We start from the raw sequence: 17,957 nt of genomic DNA, 5'->3' as shown, positions 1-17,957 counted from the left end.
CAGTTATATTAATATAAATAATGAAATATCTACAATATAATTTAAGTGACTATTTTAAGGTGACAGCAGAATTACATGTCTTGATTTAGTACTTACTTTATCACTGAATATAAAATAAGGGCTTAAAAGTTTAGTACAATTTTTTAGGACACAATATATAATACAATTGATATATGATTTTACTATTAATAAAACAATAGGTTCATTTTATATTCAATTTATCTCAGTGTATTCATTAATGTATTTAAATAATTTCGTCAATTTCATTGCATAGTGTAAAATAGTGAGATTTTGTTCTCTCTAACATAGTAATTTTTTTCAAGTCAAACACTCTAAAATTGCTCTTCTGTCAAACTTAAAATTGCTCCAAGAGGGAGAGTTAAAATTAAAATATCTGCTGTAAATGTCATCATCAGTATTTGAGCTCAAACTCTGTACTGGAGAGAATGGAGTTCCATTTACATTTTGTGGAGTGAAGAGTTGTCGTTTAGCCATTTTCCCACTTTTCTTGTTCCCATTCAACTTGACACCATTATGTCCATTAATACAGGGTGGCCCAGCATTTTGTTGATATTCTTGAATTTCATTTTGAAGACCTTGTGAAATTGTTTTGTTTTTGCTATTATTTGATTCAATTTCCCCCATTGACTTATGTCTAGTTCTTCGAAAGAAGACTTTAGGATTCCTCTCTGCTACCCACCTTCGGATGCGTTTTACAAATGGTAAAACCATAAAGAATGCATTGGGACTTACACCCATTTTAACTTTGGGTGTCATATCTTTTCTGTTTGCAGGCAAATCAGCAATAGGAAACCACTCACATGCTTTTATTTCATTTCGTGTTCGGGGTTGAAATTTTGTATCTCGAGATACATACCCAATAATATAAAGGCGGACAATTTGATCATGTATTGATGTTTCTATGTAGTCCTGTTTGTTGATAAGATGGCTAATGTTAAACCCTGTTTCTTCTAAGACCTGAAAATAAGCATTGAGAATACAATTTATTAAACAGTCATGTCCATTTCAGTTAATATTAACTATTAAATCACTTAAAACTTAACTGTTAAATTAAGTACAGACTTTAACCATAGCCTAAGATCACACATGCAACCTTATTTCCTTTGCAATATCATACAATTTTTATATAAAAGTTAGGACAGTCTCATGGGATCAAAACTATAAATTTAATTACTTCTCTAGCAGCACAAGTCCATGGCTCTTCATCCTCATTTACTTTGCCTTTTGGAAAGCCCCATGAAGCTTTAGTCCAATAAGATTGTACCAAAAGAACATGTGACAAATCGGAATCTAATATGATAGCCCCATATGTTGGTACACTTTGTTTATATTGCCTCCAGGTGTCCAGTATTTCATCCATACGGCTGTTATGTTCTTGCAAAAAGGGAACATGCTGAAACCAAAAAAAAACCATTATTATGAGTATATTATTAGGTAGAAAAGATTCAGTATAATTACAAAGGTACTATTCCAGAAATCCATGTTTCTCTCTGGTAAATGAGTACAAATGAGTTGTTTATAGAAACCAGAAAAACATTATTTAATTACCTGAAAAATGTGTGCTGCGAATTGCGTAATACCACAAGGATTTGCAGCATCATTTGTACAATAATTGTCCAAATAAAACCAGTGAGCTAATTCAATTTGGAAACATAATCTCACCATGTCAGCACGCTCCTCTTTTGGTAAATTTATGATGAAACGACTAAGGCAATACACGTTAGTTAATTTATTGAGAGTATGATTACAAATAATTACTAAACTGTAAAAAGTGTATATTTTTATGAATATTTTAAATTTAGTTATTTACCTGCAAATGTCATCCAAGATATAAAGAGGAATTGAATGTACATGATTTTTTGATACTACAGCTGACGAAGTCATTGCTCAGAAACCAATTTGTAAATTTCTATACAATGTTATTAAAGCAAAGAAACTAATAGAATATTATACAAGTACAGCTAAATGTTTATTTTTAGAATAAATTTGTCTAAATAATCCTCATTCCTCAATAAAAACTTGACAAAGCCTTCGTGTATAATATTTAATTATTTAGACTTCGTGTTTTATGTCAATTAATCAATCGCGTCCACAGATATCTTACATACTAGATGGCGTTAAAACACCATTAACATTTAACGAACATAAACTTCAAAATCGTTGTTTGCGAGTCTCGATCTTGATGGTTAATAAAAAGGAAAACCTGCAAAAATCCAGGGCTAATAGATATATTAGGATACCCTATTCTAATATTTTGAGATATTGCTGACATATGATTCAAATTTGCCGTCATACAAATTTTTATTTCTTTCCAATATTCGGCCAGATTTATTCCAATAATATTTCAAATTCAAAAAGAGTTTACGGAAATTTGAAACCAACAATGCTTATCTGCAGTTCACATAGTAATATAGTAAATAGTCCTTTTAATATTTTGGACCGTCCGTTAACAGGAATGTATACAGTAGTGTCTCGCTGGTCGTTTAGTCACAGAGGCTCTACTTAAATCTGTACGAACAGGCGGAGAATCCACCATGCCGTTAATATTTGAAGGGGATGCCCTCTGGTTTGGTATAGTCATGATATTCTTGTAGGACAATGAGGGTCTGTGAATTTTACCTACACCCTACCGTTAGATACCTGTCAACCATTCTTTTTAGATTGATGGGACATCCTACTTTCACTTTTCTCACTTGAATTTGAGGACAAGAAGAGAACCGTGACAATTCTTTTTGACCTTCCCGTATTCTCGTCACAAACGTATTTGGGCCTCCTCTTTGTGTTTCTTGTGGCGTGAAGTCTTACTGATTAGCGTGCGCTTTGGGATGTACCGTCTTAAATATGGCACCAGCTTCTGCTACAGTATCATACCCAACACCAGCAGTAGACCTATAGGCATATAGGACTTTGCTTTGTTATAGTTTTCTCTCAGTGGCTTCCTCAGGGTAACTACTGCACGAACTATTAAAGATTAAGGTAATTAACGAATTTTCAGGTGTCACCTTGCTGAAATTTTGCCTTCCCTAATTTTGATTTTGTTTCACATATTTTTTATCTTCTTCTTTAGGTGCCTCTTCTTTAGTTGAGGCTGGCCGTCAGTGTCACAAAGCATATCATGTCCCATGCTAGATGCAGCCACAATTGCGCAGTCGCATTGCCCATTCTCTCCGTTACCCTTCTTTCTGTGAACACGCCGTTGTCCATAGATTGGATTTATCTTATCATAAGTTTTTCATTTTGAGGAAAGATCCTGGGGCAATTCCAATTCGATTAAGACAATAACACGATTTCCTTATTAAAATTCCACTCGTCAGTAACCAAAGTTTTCATATAATTGTTCTGTGCTCTTCTTATAGCGTCTTTCCGGGTACAGATGTAGAGTTGGGCCGTCAAACATTTTTGATATCTACTCCATCTACCTATATTTCTTAGCTTCTATTAAAAATTACTTTAATTACGCACACTCACATATACTTTTACAATACATACTTGATAACTAGTCTTCACTATTATCTCTTCAGGATTAATCTCTCGTAATCGCATTCAAAACTGATCTGATTGATCGCATTTCGGCCCGCTTTTATATCCCTAGGAATAATCGCGAACGACATTTGAGTAATTTCTGGGCAATGATACTGAATAGCTGGTGCTTTATCAATATCGTGGAATTCTAGAACGTACACGTACTTTATCTCTTTCGCACATCATTCCGTCCGTTCGTTCGGGCGTTCTACGATGTAGAAGTCTGGCTTCGAGAAGATGTGCAATTATCCCATATGTACGAAAATTATCTTTGATACCATTATCCATAAAAATGAAGCTTTTGTGACACAATAATGTAAACATGGAAAATGGGTTACTTTGAATAATATTTAATTAGAGATTAGCGTGCGAAAGCAGAACGAAGCTGTAATTATAATATATATTATGTAATTGGATTGAAAAACATGCTATGAAGCACGAATCTAGAGATCTTTACCACAAAATTCGTCTTATTACAAAATCTCTACCTGCTAAAACCTGGGCTATCGAGAATGACAGAAATGAAGTGGTAACAGAACTCGACAAAATCTCGGAAACGTGGAGGAGCTATTGCCAGTCATTGTTCCTGGATCCGCAGTCGCGGCAGTCTATAGACACAGAACCAGAGCCAGATAATTTGGAACCAGACATCCTTCTGTCCGAAGTAAGAGCTGCCATAAAACATCTGAAAAGTAAAAAAGCAACTGGTAGAGATGCAATTCCTATAGAGACAATTAAAGCCTTAGGAGAACGTGGCGACCAGATGTTTCATCTCATCTGTAATAAGGTGTGGCAGACAGGAATTTGGCCTTCGGGATGGACACATACCATATTACCATATATACCCCTGCACAAGAAAGGCTCAACGAAGATATGTAACAATTACCGCCTCATTGCTCTGATATCACACGCTAGCAAAATATTGTTACATATTCTCAACGAGCGCCTGAAAGCATACCTTTATAAAGAGATCGCTCCAGAACAGGCCGGTTTTGTGAAGGGAAAAGGCACTCAGGAACAAATACTCATTTTACGGCAGATCATGGAGAAGTCAAGAGAATTTAATAAGCCCATGTTCATTTGCTTTGTTGATTTCTCCAAAGCTTTCGACTGGGTGAGATGGCCGGTATTGTGGAAGACCCTGCTAGATATGGGCACACCAAAACATCTTGTGCACCTATTAAGACAGCTTTATGAAGAGGGCACAGCTTCGGTTCGCACAGATGATGTCCTATCAGGTGATTTCCATCCAAGTGCCGGAGTACGCCAGGGGTGCATAATATCGCCGCTCTTATTCAACGTGTACACCGAACTCATAATGCGCATCACCTTGGAAGACTGGACAGACGGTGTAACAATTGGTGGATACCGGATTGCGAACTTGCGTTACGCGGATGACACCACTCTGTTTGCATCCAGTTCGCAACACTTGAAAGAGCTTCTGTCAATGATGGAACGAGTGAGCCATGAGTTTGGACGTAAGATAAATCGCAGCAAAACCAAGGTAATGATTGTTGACCGTGCCAGAAATAATTCGCCTCAAGTGACTCAAATCGCGAAATGCATCGTAGTCCATCTTGATTTCCAACAATGGCGGATTCATCGATGAGGTCAAACGACGTGCCCATACGTCATCACAAGAACGGCTATGGACAAGATGCAAAAGATATGGAGAAACAGGACCATAACAAAAGCCACGAAGATCAGTATATATATATTTCTGTACGCGGCCGAAACGTGGACCTTGCGAGATGTGGAAAGACAGAAAATAGACGCTCTAGAAATGTAGTGCTGGAGGAGAATGATTGGGGTTTCGTGGACCGAGTTTCGTACAAATGTCTCGATACTTCAAGAACTCGGTATTAAGCAGCGTTTATTTTCAATAGTACAATCTCGCATCCTTACATTCTTCGGACACGTAACTCGGCGTGGTATTCAGTCCATAGAACGCCTTGTCGTCCAGGGGAAGATAGAAGGCACTAGACCGCGCGGAAGGTCACCTACGCGTTGGACTGACCAGATCAAGTCTGCCGTAGGAGGTACACTCAATGAGTGTAGCAGGATGACCACTAATAGGCAACGATGGCGAAACGTCGTGAAGCGCATCACATCTGCTCCTTTGATTACCACTACTAAATAGCGATCACGACCGCTCTGTCAAGAGTGTACCGGATAAGAAGAAGAATTGGATTCGGCCTTTGATTACGATGTATAAGGTTGAATCGTATAGCAAAGTATGCTTTATGTTTTTTCAACAGGGCTTTTTTATTTTATTTTTGTACTATTTTTTTATTACTAACTATACACAACTACCTTGATAGTTATTAGTTTATTATCAACAGCATAGTTATAGATCCTAATTAGTTTCTTAATTTTCCGCAGTTTCCGGCTTTCATTCGCCAGATTTAATATTAGGTCCTTACATATGAAATTGGCGTTTTGTCGTACCGGCCACTTTGACCTCAAATATCTCCTCTTTGGTTAGGAATTTCAAATTCAAATTTGTACAGCTATTTACTCATATATTTGTGCTTCGATGACCGTCATTCATATTTAGTTTTTTTCTTCTGTTTTTTTCTGTTTGCGTCACTCATTTTACAAAATGGAAAACTTAAAGTATCGCATTATTTACGAGTACGAGTTCCGCCGTGGCACTAGTGCTGCGGAAACGACTCGAAGGGTGAATGATGTGTATGGCGGTCATGTTGCAAAAGAAAACACAGTTCGTTTTTGGTTCCAACGTTTTCGTTCTGGAAATTTCGACCTGCAGAACAAGCCCCGTGGACGGCCTGAGACCCAAGTTGATAATGCAATATTGAAGGCTATTGTGGAATCGGATCCATCGCAAACCACGTCCGAGTTAGCTGCAGGCTGCGGTGTTAGTGATAAAACTGTTTTAATTCACTTGAAGCAAATTGGGAAGATTAAAAAGCTTGAAAGGTGGGTACCTCACGAATTGAGAAAATTCTTTTCGAAATTTGGATAACTTCTTGCAAGGGAAAAAATTTAACTCTGATGGGGCAGTCCAAATCGTATTCACAGATTTAATGATTCCCGTCCGACTGGTTTTTTTAGTAAAGGGATCAATGAACTACCTATGAGATGGCAAAAGTGCATAGAAGACAATGGTTCATACTTTGATTAATTAAATATATTATATTTAAAAATATTCGACTTTTTGTTCCTCCCATACAAAACGCCAATTTCATATGTAAGGACCTAATATTAATCGAATGCCGATATGAAGGTTTGCCTTTACTTATTCTGTGATTTCAATAACTAAAATTTTGCTGTGGAGTATGGACTGTTTAGTGTGTTCTACATCGACAATCTGTGGTTTTATAATTTGTTGATTTTATGAAGACCATAGAAGAACTTATATTATAAAACAATTAATAGAAGCAAAATGGATATAACTCCCTTATTTAAAGCATGTATAAAAACGGTAAAAACACGAAATAAGACTTTTGGTATTTTAAGTCCGATTCCAGAAGAGAAGAAAATTATTTTGCGGCAAAAATCTAATAAAAATGGTTTTATGTTAACTGCAAAGGACATTACTTCTCAAATAACAAAACTAAGAGATTTCTTGTTAGAGCATAGAGAGAGGTATCTTAACTACTTAAATGACATATCGGGGAATGAAATGACGGAGTATGAACGTGATCAAATAGACACAGGTGCTCAAAGAATCATCAATACATGCTCGCATCTTATTAAGGAATTCAGGAGTGATAACCGCAAATTAGGTGTATCACAGCAGATGCGGGAGTACATGGATGCAGTCATTGATCTTATAGATACTTATTTAAAAGCAGTATGTAAAATACATAGTGAATTAAAAGCTTTTCGTGTAAAGCGAGCCTTAGATATGCGAAAACTATCACGTTTAGAAGTGCCACAGAAAACATCTTCCATACCAAACCCTTTTACAGTTGAAGCTGAAAAAGAGAATGAAACTGATTTCGAAGAAATCGACAGTACAAAAACAAAACTTGAGCTATCAGAGAATGAAATAGCAGTTTTATCTGATGAAGGTGAATTAAGTGCTGAAGAGTTGCAAATGTTTGAATCTGAAAATGTCCAACTCCTTAATGAGCTAAATAGTTTGACAGAAGAAGTGAGACAAATTGAAAGCAAAGTCTTACATATAGCCGAGTTGCAAGAAATATTTACTGAAAAGGTATACTTTCTATATAATAACTAAACTGTTAACCTATAAGATTAGTTCATGTTTAGTCTTAAATATAATTTAAATATAAACTGAAAACACTATGCAACTGAAGAGAAAAATATTTAACACTATAACATATTATTTACCAATTTTATACCCTTAAGAAATGTGTTGATATCTCAATAACTATAAAACTAGTTTATATGAAACATGAAGTATGTTAAATATACTAACTGATTTATAAATAATAAAAATCATAATCATGATTTTTTATCTATGTGTGATCAATTTGTGAACAGAAATTTATGACATTTGTTAGGAAACATAAATAGGCTATCATTTTCAAATACATGTACTAAAATATCAGGTATAGATCAAACTCTTAAATCTCCATTTTTAATGTTGATCAAAAATTAAAATTAAACATGGTTAACCCATTAATTTTTATTTTTAAGCACTTTTATTTATTTGTAAATTATGTGTTAAATAATTTTGTGACTCCAGGTTTTACAACAAGAGCAGGATATTGATCGCATTGCCAATACTGTAGTAGGAACCACAGAAACAATGAAAGATGCAAATGATCAAATAAAACAGGCAATACAAAGAAACGCTGGATTACGAGTGTATATATTATTCTTCTTACTTGTTATGTCCTTTACTCTTCTTTTCTTAGATTGGTATAATGATTAGAATATGATAATTTGAAAAATTGTGTTGATTTAATGTATTTTTATGTTTTATATATTTTTTTACATTTTAAGTAATACCTTTAACTTATTAAATGAAATAAATTCTCCTTAAATAATGTTTACTTTCACAAATCAAACATAAAAGCTCCTATGAAACCTTTTAGATTTGTACATTTGATAATGCATATATGCATTCCAAAAATAGCTATATTATATCTCTCTAAATATCTCTTTAAATTACCATTACACTATTTATACTGTAATAATAATTGAAAAACAATTCTATGTGACCTATGGTATAACAGGTTTTTACTACTTGAAAATCATGACATATTTCTGTTAATAAAATGGTTTTGGATGTAAAGTGTGCCAAATAAAACAACACCTATATGAAAATACCAATTTCCATCAGTAGTTCACATTCTCCTAAAGTACAATCCTTTTTACTTTAGTAGATCAATGATGATGTATATTATATCCATTTATTTATCTTAACAAAAATAAATCCTTCACTAAATTGTTATATTATTTTCGTTAGTTTTGTTTTTTAAGAATTGGAAACTCTAAACGAAAGACTTGTAATTATTGGTCTTCCATAAGAGTAAATATAAAATAGACAGAAATATATGTTTCGTTGTAAATCGACGCGACTTGTTGCGATAAAAAAATATATTTAAGTCATAAACAACCAACATGACATTCATATATACCAAATAAAAATTTTCGAAATTATGAATACCTATGTAGTTTGATATAAATGTCTGGGGATGACACCCCATTTTATCATAAAATATGTGAAAACGGCAGCAGCATTTGATTAGGTAATGGAGTACTTTTTTACAGAGAAATTTAAATTGTCCGCTAGTTCAAAACCCAGTTCGATATATTTTTTAATGGAATTCGAGGGTCGGTGACGTAAATAATATAATACTCGTAAGGCTATTCGTCCACCGCCGCCGTAACCGAGAACGAGAAAGTTTCGGGCCGAGTTTAGATGACGAGACGGCGATCGTGTATCCATCGCGCCGATATATCAGTGGCTCAGTTCTAGAAATATTAATAAATAAAAAATAATAACAATAATATAATATTTGAATTTCTTAGCCATTTTTATTTTATTTTATGATAGACAAGTGGACAAGAACAAACGTGTTTTATATAGCCGGCTCATCGGCTCGTCATAAAACTGTGCCGAGTTATAGCGGTCACGCCGAACTACTGAAACATCAGCGGCCGGGATGGCAGTGCTCGGGTGACGGGCGTGCGGTGGACATGTAGGACATGCAGTAAAGTCGTTAAATCAGAGAGTTAATTGAATCTCTAGTCAGTTAATTATTAAAAATCAATACTTTACTGGGACAGACACATGGCCATATTATATGTATGTAACGCTAAATCGGCGCCGTCAATCGTCATCTCGTTGTCGGTGTCGTCCCGGTGACGGCGGTGGTGCATTAACGGCTTAACTGTTAATGTTGTGTAAATAAAGATAGACATACCTATGTAAAATTGTGACAGCATCAAATTATAAACAAAAAACCATTGCTAAGACCAAAGACAATTTAATAAAAACTATATATTATGTATATATAATAGATTACAACGTTTTTTACTTTAACATCTATTTTACTCCTTTTTATTAAAAATATAGAAGATATATAATATAAATGCATGAATGTTCCTGTGGTAGTATGTAGAGAGCTTCTACTTTGCTGTACATACCACATACTAATTTAGCGTTAAAATCACAAAGTATCTTTGTAGTTTGTATATAGTTGAGAAAGAAAATTAAAATATTCGTATCGACTAAAGCTAAAAGCAAAGCAGTAAGAAAACAAAGAATCATCTATGTTAAAAAAACTTTGGAAAAACATTATCAAAACAAGAAAACCTTACAGAACTATTAAGAAAACCAAAGAAATGGATGTAAGAAAAACCTTGCATGAATTGGGGTATGATTTTAACACCGGTGAGTACAAAAGCAAAAAACCTTAGTTCTTTTTATATCTCTATAATTTCTAATTCATATTTTATTACAGAAGGCGAATTAAGGAAAATGGGGGTTGATGGAAATTTAACAGATGAACCATTTCAGTACAAAATCAGTAGTGATCAAAAAGAATGCCAGGCTCACTATGAGAAACTTGGAGCAGCTGTGACAGAATACATATATCAATTATTACAAAACAAAGTCAATCTATTAAGGTTACCGGTACCTACAGATGCAGGCGAAAATGGAACTTTTGTGTTTGCTTCAAGGGGTTATGATTCACAGAAAACTCTTATGGTATTGATTCAAGGTAGTGGTGCCGTTCGAGCTGGCCAGTGGGCAAGATCGTAAGTTTTTCTTTAACATGTCCATGTACTGTGTATTGCATTGTCAAATTATCTGTTACCTGACCACAACTCTCCATAAACCCTCTCCTATTGAGTTAATACAGATGTACTATACATAGATAAATTAATAACTTTCTGATCCAAGAGCTAACTATATACCTAAAAAAAACTTAAAAATTGTGAGAATATTTTTTATTTCTTATTCTCACTTATCACTTTTTCAAATAGGAATATATCCATTGTTGCATCACAAACTGTTATTTTAATAAAAGTTTACTTTATGCTAAAAGTTATGTGCTTGAGAACAAGTCATTCTACAAAGTAATCACATTGCAGTCTCAAGGTAGTATCTTATTATAAAAGCAGAAATGGTTCCTACATAAAGGTAGAATTCCATAGCCAGGTGTCCAATACAAAAACAACAGCGACATGTCCTTGTATGCAATTTCTATTTTACAGACTCATCATCAATAATAATTTAGATATGGGAACACAGATCCCATACATCCAAATGGGCATCAAACGAAATTTTGGCATACTTATAATGAATCCCAATGAGAATTATAAAAGAAATAAAAATATTCCACAAAGTAACACAAGTGAAGAACATGCACAATATGTCTGGAAAACATACATTTCAGGCACGAAAGCTAAAAATATTGTAGTTGTAGCTCATAGTTATGGTGGACTACTTACAGTAATGCTAGCCCAAAAGTTTCAGAATGACTTTGAGAAGCGAGTCAAGGCAGTAGCTATGACAGATTCTGTTCATTCATTTTCAGAAGCAATAATTCCAGACTCAATAAGAAAAGTAAGATATTTTTATTTATTTATTTATAGCCACACCAACAAGGCCACACAAGAAAAAATAAACATGTTACACAAACTAGAACATTGGTTCTTGAGGCCTATTTCTTGGTTCTTGAACCTATTTCTGAGGCCACACCAATGTGTGGTGGTAAGGATGCCATGCACTAACATGATGCTTATGATCAAATTGTTACTTATTGTAAGTTTGCATAAGTAAATAATTACAAAAAGTAATAAAGCAACTTAATAGTTACTTGCTTAACAGAATGCCCTTTTATAATCAAATATATTATATCCCTGCTTTCCTTCCTTTTTGGACCAAGGATCCCAAAGAATATCCAGAATGTTCTGGCTGTAGTAGATTGCACATTTAAAGAATAAAAACTACATATCTTATATTTATTAAATATGTTCAGGTTTCAATTAATTGGATATCAAACTCATCACCCTTGGATACACCAATGAAGACACCAGAATTTGAAATCACTAGATTATCAGCAGGTATTCCCACTTACATGTCTTAACTTATGTTTAATAAATTTTTAAACTTTCCCGCTTTCCTCAGGTCATCCACAACATGAAATGACATCTTATGCAGCCATGGATTCAGTCTTTAAATTTATTGATTCTAAACTGGCAAGCTAAGTAATATAATTGTATAAGTAAACAAAATGAACAAAAGTAAAAAAAAATACTTTTTAATATATTTTTAATAGGTTTTGAAATATAAAATATGAAAACTTAATCAATTTCATCTCTTATTTCTTCTTATCCTTAGAATAATGTTTCATCCAATACTTTAAATCTTGCTTATCTGCTCTTACTCCTAATACAGCAGATTTTGAATTAACATCCTTCATAGCAAATGGGGAAAACCCTGCAAGATAATCAGGATCTAATGCATTTGTTTTATTTCTAGCTAGTTTTGTAGCAAATCTTTTATGTATGTGTTGGTCCTCAGTTAATATAGGATATTGAAAGTGCTGACCACCTTTGGGAGTTGGCAAACTGAACCGTTTGCCTCTACCTGATAAAGGCTTTCGTCCATTAATGTGTATGTGTTGGTTTCCTTTTTCATCAACACTGACAGCTACTTTCTTTAAGGTAGCATGTCCACATTTTGGACAAAATAATTTGGTCATAACACTAGTAGTTTTAAAGCAAGTTGTACAGCGGAATATATAAGTACGTAGATGTCTAATGATTCTACCATCTACTGCTGTGACATTTAATCCAATTTGTTTAAGCACATTTTGCATAGCAAAGTCTGATGTTATGCATGCTACATCAACATTCTTTTGTTCGAATTCTCCTAAGTCCATTTCTTTTTTCTTTTCTTTTAAATTACTAGGTGTAATCCATTCACTGCCATCATCATCATCTTCACTTGAAATCTCTCCTTCATCTGACTCACTCTCTTCAACCTAGAACATCAAAAGTATCATAGAAAATATGTAAAAAACACACTATAAATTCTTAACCTTAAGTAATTTAAAGTTTTACCTTCACTATAACGTTTTCTGCCTCTTTTTCATCTGTCAACTCCATGTTTTTTATTTTTTCAACTATTTCATGTGCTAATTTACTGTCATCATCATCCTCGTTGCAATTGATTTTTGAAGATTCATCATTGTGCTCTTCTACTTTAGTTGTATCCTGTAAAGCTTCATCATTACTTTTGATAATGTCATCCTTCTTGTTAGTGTCGGGTGTACGCCCAGATAAACCAGTAATTTTTACAGTCTTTTGCATTGTTGGCTCCGTTTTTAAATGCTCAATACCACTGATTTCTTTCTCCATCTGATAAGTAAGGGCCATTACTTTTATATCAGTTGCTGAAAGGCTTGTATAATCACCAGTTTTTTTAGAGAACTCTGTCATGAATTTGATGCTTTCGGTAAACACATCTTTAACTTTTAAATCGTACGGTAAAACTACAAGTTTTCTGCGTTGTCGATCGTTTGTGATTTCGTCAACAACTTCTTGGACTGTATATATATTTTCCGCTATTTCCTGAAGATCTTCAGCTTTAATGAAAGCTGTTGTATCAACTACAAGATGCTTTATTAATTTCGCCATATTTATTATTCACCATGTGGGTTTATATAAAATATGTTTTAAAGGGATACAATTATTCGAACAACATGAACATGTGATCCACAAAATCCAGAGGAAATCTGACAAGTGACAACTGTTTGGCAGATGGAAGTTAGTACATTAGCCAAATTGGGTATTTAATTGACACATGACTGATGGCAGACTATGAAACAGCACGACGAAAAGTTTTTATGTTAAATAAGGCTTAAATCTTTTAACTTATCCCTTTGTTTGTCCTCTTTTACTCGAAAGTGGCATAGTGTTAAAACTATTGCTATAATAAAAAAAAGCTTACTATATCTTGTATAAAACTGTTTAATTTTTCGAAAACTTAAAGTTATATCGATCATTTCACCTTTGTTAAATCTAATCGTTTCATAGTAATAAGATTTTGATTTTTCAATATTAAAAATATTTCTAGCTATTTCCAAGCCGTTCCGCATCTGATCGTGATCGCGATGATAATATGTACAAAATGTCAGCCGACAAAATTACTTCTCATTACTACACACCGTTAAACATTCGTTAAGCTACAACAGTATGGATTGCTTCCAAAAGTTATTACATCTCATGTACGCAGATTCTAAGATAGCTAAGAACAATAGTGTGTGAACTATTGGCAAAAGAAGCATTAAAGGACGTCGACGATAAAGGAATACAAACTAAATGATTAGATTTTGTGGAAAATAATGACGAAAGTTCCGAACAAAATAAAGGTACTTTGTAACACATTGGATAAACATAGCATAATATTATCACAGTGTTACTGTGATATGTTGATCGTATGATGCTGACAATGCAAATGTAATCTTCGGTTCAAATCGTTCTATTTTAATGAATCTCGTTGACAAAAACGAAAAAATATCAGAGGCTCATTGTTCAGTTCACATCTTGCATAACATGAACTAATTTCCATGTGATGGATCAGACATCGATGTAGAAGCTATCATCTTAAAAATATACGGATATTTCTCACATTCAGCTAAACGTCGTGCGGAATTGATATAATATAGAACTACTGATATGGAGTGGGTTGAATTATTACGTCACGTAAATATAATATTTCTGTCACGTTGTCGTGCTGTTGAGAGAGTAATGAAGGTTTGGCCTGTTTTGGAACGCTACTTTGATAAGCAAGAATCATGTGTAGCTTTTAGCTATTGAAAAGATCTTTTACTCTGATGCCGAGGAAACAATAACTCTAACCTACCTATTTTGTTCATAATGTGATGAGTGCTTTTAATACATTAATAAAAAGAGGGAAATTATATTGCCATAACAGAAATGCATGAGAGTCATTTTGTCTCTTTCGCTCAAGGTTAACTCAGAGGTTTTTTTAAATTTATTTCATAATTGTGGATACAGAGTCCTTCTTAACTCAGAGGCTAAAGGATGGGCTTCCAGGTGAAAAAGATTTTAAATAAATTAGTTGACTCCGCACGGGCCAAAGCCATCGAATACTTCAATTTTTTTTACACAAATTTCCAACAATTTATAGACAAACGTTATAATTTTTCAGATAAAAATGATTAATTCTAGACTTAAATTTATAAACCTGGAAAGTGACGTTAGTTTTGACATGATTGAAGATTAATAGGACTCAACAATTTAACGAAAGAGTAAAGCTGATTTAAAATATTATATTTTTATTAAAATACATTTTCTATGGCTACTTTTGCTATCTATTGTTTCGTAAACTTAATTTTAATTCAAATAAAAATATAAATATTTAAAAACTTTGTCCCGCTTTTAACGGAAGAATCCCGCTCTTTCACACAAAAAGTAAAAAGAAATGGCAACGCTAGAAGAAACTGTAGGTGATTAGTACGTGTCGTCATGAAACAATAATTCGTTCTGAAAAGAACAGTTAATTGCGTTACCGTTAGGACAACCTTTTGCCGCGCCTCGATTTTATTGTCTACGCACCCTTCGCATCTTGGTACCACATGTTTACCACTAGTGGCCAGGTAGGATAATTTTTGTATATAAATCTACAGTTTTTAAAAATTAAACACATTCCACATTCCATCTTCACCTCTTCTCAACGAATTATTAGGAAGTTTTATTTTAACCAAATAAGGACCAGACAACCTAAAGTAAAACTACCCTAAAGTGGTGACCCCGAGAAGAACACCAAGAAAATTGAAGATGACGAACACAGAAAATTCCGGTGCAGAGCGTCAAGTTTCATCACAACCGTCGAGCCAAGAAGTCTCCGGTATCTCACTGTCGCTCCGTGTGCCACCATTCTGGCGCGACCAGCCGCTCCTCTGGTTCTGCAGTTTCGAAGCAGCAACCGCCGATCTGAAACGAAGCCAGGCCCAGCTCGCCCAGATGGTCATCGCACAGCTTGAAAAGCAAGATATCCAAAACATCGCTGATCTCATTTGCTCGCCCCCGGAAGCAGATTACTACAACGCCATTAAAGACCGTTTAATATCGCTATACGAAGAATCTAACAGCGCACAAACGAAGAAGCTACTGTCGCAAGTTGAGCTTGGAGACCAGAAACCCAGCCAGCTGATGAGGCAAATGAAGCAGCTTAACAAGGACAAATTTCCCGAGAGCACCATCAAAATGATGTGGCTCGAGCATCTGCCGCCACACATTCGTTCCGTGCTAGCCGTCAGCGAAGCGTTTAAAAACAAAACGACGCTTGACGACCTGACCTTGCTCGCGGACAAAATGATGGAAGTCCACACGCCGTCGCAATACATCGCTACCGTCGCGACGCCTTTCACACCTGTAGCATCGCCACCACCTCCAGAACAACAACCAACCATCGACACCCTCATCGGTGAAATAAGAAGGTTGTCTTTGGAAGTTGCCGAGCTACGAGTACAACCGCGCGACAACTACCGCAACAGTCGTTCTCGCTACCATTCACAATCACGCTCGCGGAATGCATCAACAAAGCGCAACGAAAACCGACGAGAGTCGCAGATGGAAGATCGAAGCCGGAAAAAATCTCCAATGCCGTACTGCTATTACCATCATCGCTACGGTATGGACGCGAAGAAATGCACACCACCATGCCCATGTTTCAAGCCCATAAACCAGTCGGAAAACTAAAAGTAACGCTGGCCGCGGCGGGAACCGGCGTTACCGAATCATCACACCGCCTTTTCGTTACCGACAGGGTAACGAAACTTACATTTTTGGTCGACACAGGAGCCAATATCTCCGTGCTACCAAAGACAAAAGGCTCACGCGAAAAACCACTGCCGTTTCAACTCTACGCCGCCAACAACACGGTCATTCCAACATACGGAGAGAAGTCACTCCAACTTGATCTTAACCTCCGATGACCATACACATGGAAATTCGTCGTAGCAGATGTGTCTAAGGCAATCCTGGGAGCAGATTTCTTGCAGTACCACCACCTCATTGTCGACGTAAAAAACAGAAGACTGATCGACGGGAAAACAAAACTGGTAACAAACGCCCAACTCAGTACTGCAGACATACCTACAGTTCGTAGTATTGACATTGAGCAAAATTACCACAGCATTCTAGCAGATTTCCCAGGCACAACCAGAATCACTTCAATGAAGCTTAGTCCCAAACATTCCGTTGAACACTTCATTGAAACAAATGGACCGCCCCTTCACTGCAAGCCACGCCCCATTGCACCGCATCGTTACGAAATGGTCAGGAAGGAATTCCAAAACATGATCGATCAAGGGTTATGCAGACCAAGCAAAAGCCCTTGGGCATCACCTCTTCACGTCGTGCCAAAGAAGAATGGAGACCTACGCGTGTGTGGCGATTACCGAAGACTCAACGCCATAACCAAGCCCGATCGGTATCCCATACCACGCATACGTGACTTCACATACCAACTCGCAGGGAAGAAAATTTTCTCCACACTCGACCTCAATCGCGCGTACCAACAACTGCCAGTCAGCGAGCAAGATGTGGAGAAAACCGCCATCATCACACCTTTTGGTCTTTTCGAGTTTCCGCGCATGTGTCCTGGTCTAAAGAACGCCGGACAGACTTTCCAACGCTTTATTCACGAAGTACTGCGCGAACTCGACTTCGTATTCCTTTTCGTTGATGATCTACTCATAGCATCAATCGACGAGGAAGAGCACCGAAAACATCTACGCATCGTATTACAGCGACTAGAAGAATACGGCATCACCATCAACCCATCAAAATGTGTTTTCGGCCAGCCAACTGTGAAATTCCTCGGTCACCAAGTCACAGCGGAAGGAATACAGCCACCCCAAGAGAAGGTACAAGCTATTACAGATTTTCCAAAACCACAAACCGTAGAAGAACTACGACGTTTTCTCGGT

The 17,957-nt window shown here is 35.7% G+C and overlaps 4 protein-coding genes across 6 annotated transcripts; 2 read left to right on the top strand and 2 right to left on the bottom strand.

Moving 5' to 3' along the window:
• Positions 1-204: 204 nt before the first annotated feature.
• On the bottom strand, positions 205-2,175 carry LOC123706807 (m7GpppN-mRNA hydrolase). Its single transcript, XM_045656262.1, has 4 exons — positions 1,832-2,175; positions 1,570-1,726; positions 1,196-1,414; positions 205-978 (listed from the first exon to the last, which is right to left on the bottom strand). The coding sequence occupies exons 1-4, from the start codon at positions 1,903-1,905 to the stop codon at positions 319-321; spliced, it is 1,110 nt and encodes a 369-aa protein (XP_045512218.1). The 5' UTR covers positions 1,906-2,175; the 3' UTR covers positions 205-318.
• Positions 2,176-6,866: 4,691 nt separating this feature from the next.
• LOC123706877 (syntaxin-18) lies at positions 6,867-8,495 on the top strand. The gene is made up of 2 exons (XM_045656450.1): positions 6,867-7,726; positions 8,222-8,495. Exons 1-2 carry the CDS (start codon positions 6,950-6,952, stop codon positions 8,408-8,410), a joined length of 966 nt encoding a protein of 321 aa, XP_045512406.1. The 5' UTR covers positions 6,867-6,949; the 3' UTR covers positions 8,411-8,495.
• A 1,119-nt stretch (positions 8,496-9,614) lies between these two features.
• Positions 9,615-12,255, top strand: LOC123706878 (FAM172 family protein homolog CG10038). Of its 2 annotated transcripts, none has more exons than XM_045656452.1 (5): positions 9,615-10,378; positions 10,452-10,746; positions 11,206-11,557; positions 11,973-12,057; positions 12,122-12,255. In XM_045656452.1, exons 1-5 carry the CDS (start codon positions 10,258-10,260, stop codon positions 12,199-12,201), a joined length of 933 nt encoding a protein of 310 aa, XP_045512408.1. In that variant the 5' UTR covers positions 9,615-10,257; the 3' UTR covers positions 12,202-12,255. The 2 variants fall into 2 exon arrangements, with proteins under 2 accessions (XP_045512408.1, XP_045512407.1); XM_045656451.1 differs by having other exon boundaries at positions 9,624-10,378; positions 10,449-10,746; positions 12,122-12,254.
• Positions 12,249-13,730, bottom strand: LOC123706876 (RNA-binding protein NOB1). 2 transcript variants are annotated; one of them, XM_045656449.1, is made up of 3 exons: positions 13,060-13,730; positions 12,767-12,980; positions 12,249-12,433 (listed from the first exon to the last, which is right to left on the bottom strand). In XM_045656449.1, exons 1-3 carry the CDS (start codon positions 13,633-13,635, stop codon positions 12,315-12,317), a joined length of 909 nt encoding a protein of 302 aa, XP_045512405.1. In that variant the 5' UTR covers positions 13,636-13,730; the 3' UTR covers positions 12,249-12,314. The 2 variants fall into 2 exon arrangements, with proteins under 2 accessions (XP_045512405.1, XP_045512403.1); XM_045656447.1 differs by having other exon boundaries at positions 12,249-12,980.
• Positions 13,731-17,957: the final 4,227 nt, after the last annotated feature.

Source organism: Pieris brassicae, chromosome 3 (genome assembly GCF_905147105.1).
Source record: "Pieris brassicae chromosome 3, ilPieBrab1.1, whole genome shotgun sequence".
Lineage (NCBI taxonomy): Eukaryota > Metazoa > Arthropoda > Insecta > Lepidoptera > Pieridae > Pieris > Pieris brassicae.
The sequence above is the reverse complement of the archived record's forward strand: the minus strand, read 5'-3'. Positions and strand labels throughout refer to the sequence as shown.

Bases quoted from the DNA above. Each gene is read 5' to 3' on its own strand.
- LOC123706807 (XM_045656262.1), bottom strand. From the start codon at position 1,905: ATGACTTCGTCAGCTGTAGTATCAAAAAATCATGTACATTCAATTCCT. The intron at 1,415-1,569 runs GTAATTAAATAA...TTTTGGTTTCAG, and splicing joins TCGCAGCACACATTTTTCAG to CATGTTCCCTTTTTGCAAGA. The intron at 979-1,195 runs GTAATTAAATTT...GCTTATTTTCAG, and splicing joins GGACTTGTGCTGCTAGAGAA to GTCTTAGAAGAAACAGGGTT.
- LOC123706877 (XM_045656450.1), top strand. From the start codon at position 6,950: ATGGATATAACTCCCTTATTTAAAGCATGTATAAAAACGGTAAAAACA. The intron at 7,727-8,221 runs GTATACTTTCTA...TTGTGACTCCAG, and splicing joins AAGAAATATTTACTGAAAAG to GTTTTACAACAAGAGCAGGA.
- LOC123706878 (XM_045656451.1), top strand. From the start codon at position 10,258: ATGTTAAAAAAACTTTGGAAAAACATTATCAAAACAAGAAAACCTTAC. The intron at 10,379-10,448 runs GTGAGTACAAAA...ATTTTATTACAG, and splicing joins GGGGTATGATTTTAACACCG to AAGGCGAATTAAGGAAAATG. The intron at 10,747-11,205 runs GTAAGTTTTTCT...TCTATTTTACAG, and splicing joins GCTGGCCAGTGGGCAAGATC to ACTCATCATCAATAATAATT.
- LOC123706876 (XM_045656447.1), bottom strand. From the start codon at position 13,635: ATGGCGAAATTAATAAAGCATCTTGTAGTTGATACAACAGCTTTCATT. The intron at 12,981-13,059 runs GTAAAACTTTAA...TTGATGTTCTAG, and splicing joins CAGAAAACGTTATAGTGAAG to GTTGAAGAGAGTGAGTCAGA.